The 1556-nt window shown below is 41.1% G+C and overlaps 1 protein-coding gene across 1 annotated transcript in view; it reads left to right on the top strand.

The window, feature by feature from the left end:
* The window catches only part of NPNT (nephronectin), a 75707-nt gene that overhangs the window by 45735 nt on the left and 28416 nt on the right, over positions 1–1556 (top strand). The window contains exon 6 of the mRNA XM_023517048.1: positions 1221–1359. Within this exon, the coding sequence (XP_023372816.1) occupies positions 1221–1359 (139 nt within the window). The remainder of the gene's footprint in view (positions 1–1220; positions 1360–1556) is intronic.

A 1556-nucleotide genomic window follows, 5' to 3' on the forward strand; every position in this document is an offset into this window, starting at 1 on the left:
AAACTATATTTTGTAACTTTTTTTCAACATTTATTCCTATTTTCTATCTGGGCATAGAAGGACAATTCCAGTGACTATTAGTTTAGTGACTAATAGTTTAGTGACTATTTGGGGACTGCTCTTGAGGTCTGTTGAGTGACTTAAAATCATTCATAAAACCTCACTTCATTTTTGTATTTCTTTGCAATAACCTAAAGACTTTGAATGAAAAAAATAAATGAATATAATAACAGAAAAATAGCTTTTATGTGTATCTTTGTAAGAAGTATATGATTTTTTCCTACTATCATGTACTTATAAGATGGATAGGGCTCAGCGCTCGTAGCACAGTGCTTACAGCACCAGCCACATGCACCGAGGGTGGCAGGTTCAAACCCAGCCTGGGCCAGCTAAACAACAAGGACAACTGCAACCAAAAAAAAATAGCTGGGTGTTGTGGCGGATGCCTGTAGTCCCAGCTCCGTGGGAGGCTGAGGCAAGAGAATCGCTTAAACCCAAGAATTTGAGGTGACAGCTTGAGACTTTGTCTCAAAAAGAAAATTTAAAAGATGCATAATGCCTTAAAATTTTCTATAGGGCTGAATATTAAATTGAGTTTGTACTTAAATGGAGGTTGTAGTCACATGATATCCAACAAGTAATGACTTTTTATTTTTACTAAATTGTCAGTTAACTAGGTTGCACTTTATAAAATAAAAAGTTAACTAACAGCACTGTACAAATATAGCATGGAACTTTTTATAATGAGGTGAGTGTGTGCTTAATAGCATGTGGCAGTGATATGAGGATTGTCTAACATTGTGCAATTCAGTGGGAGGTCTGTCCCCTAGAGATGTTCCATAGGCCATCGAGACAGCTACTTGGACATTTTAGTTAAAAACAGCACTGAGCTTGAGTAATCTGGAAAAATACCCCAATTCCCTGATTTCTTTGGCCATTGGAACAATTCCAGATAAATCTATGTGGGATAAAGTTTTATATTCATGTTTTAATTCTTCAGGAGCATTAAAGGTCTTCCCCAGAGGATGGCAGGGCTGGTTCATGTCTTTGGAGAAGAACGGTCTATCTGTCCCTCTCCTCATTTTCTTTTCACTTTCTTTGGAATGTTGGGTAATTGAGGCCTCTTTGTTACATTGTTGATTCAGTGTCACTGATTTCAGGACAAGTGAGGAACCTAAATAAGTCAGTTACAGGTTTTGTTTTCCGCCTCTCTGAGTCAGTCAGCCACTCTCTTTGCAGGTGCCCTGAGCTGCTCCATGGCAAACTGTCAGTATGGCTGTGATGTTGTCAAGGGACAGATACGGTGCCAGTGCCCCTCTCCTGGCCTGCAGCTGGCCCCGGATGGGAGGACCTGTGTGGGTGAGTTGTAAAATCAAGCACGTCTGTCAACAGCCTCTGTAGGATAAAGAAAGAACGTGGAAGATACTGGGATAGGACAGAGGCAGTTACTTCCATCACGCAGTTATCCAGCCTTCAGAAGAGGCCGTGTCTCTGTGAATGGACCATGGGAGCCTTGTTTCCCTAAAAGTGAGGGGCAGGAGGAGGCCTCAGGCAGA

The sequence above is a fragment of the Otolemur garnettii genome, unplaced genomic scaffold, assembly GCF_000181295.1.
Source record: "Otolemur garnettii isolate 467f Iridium unplaced genomic scaffold, OtoGar3 scaffold00103, whole genome shotgun sequence".
Classification (NCBI taxonomy): domain Eukaryota; kingdom Metazoa; phylum Chordata; class Mammalia; order Primates; family Galagidae; genus Otolemur; species Otolemur garnettii.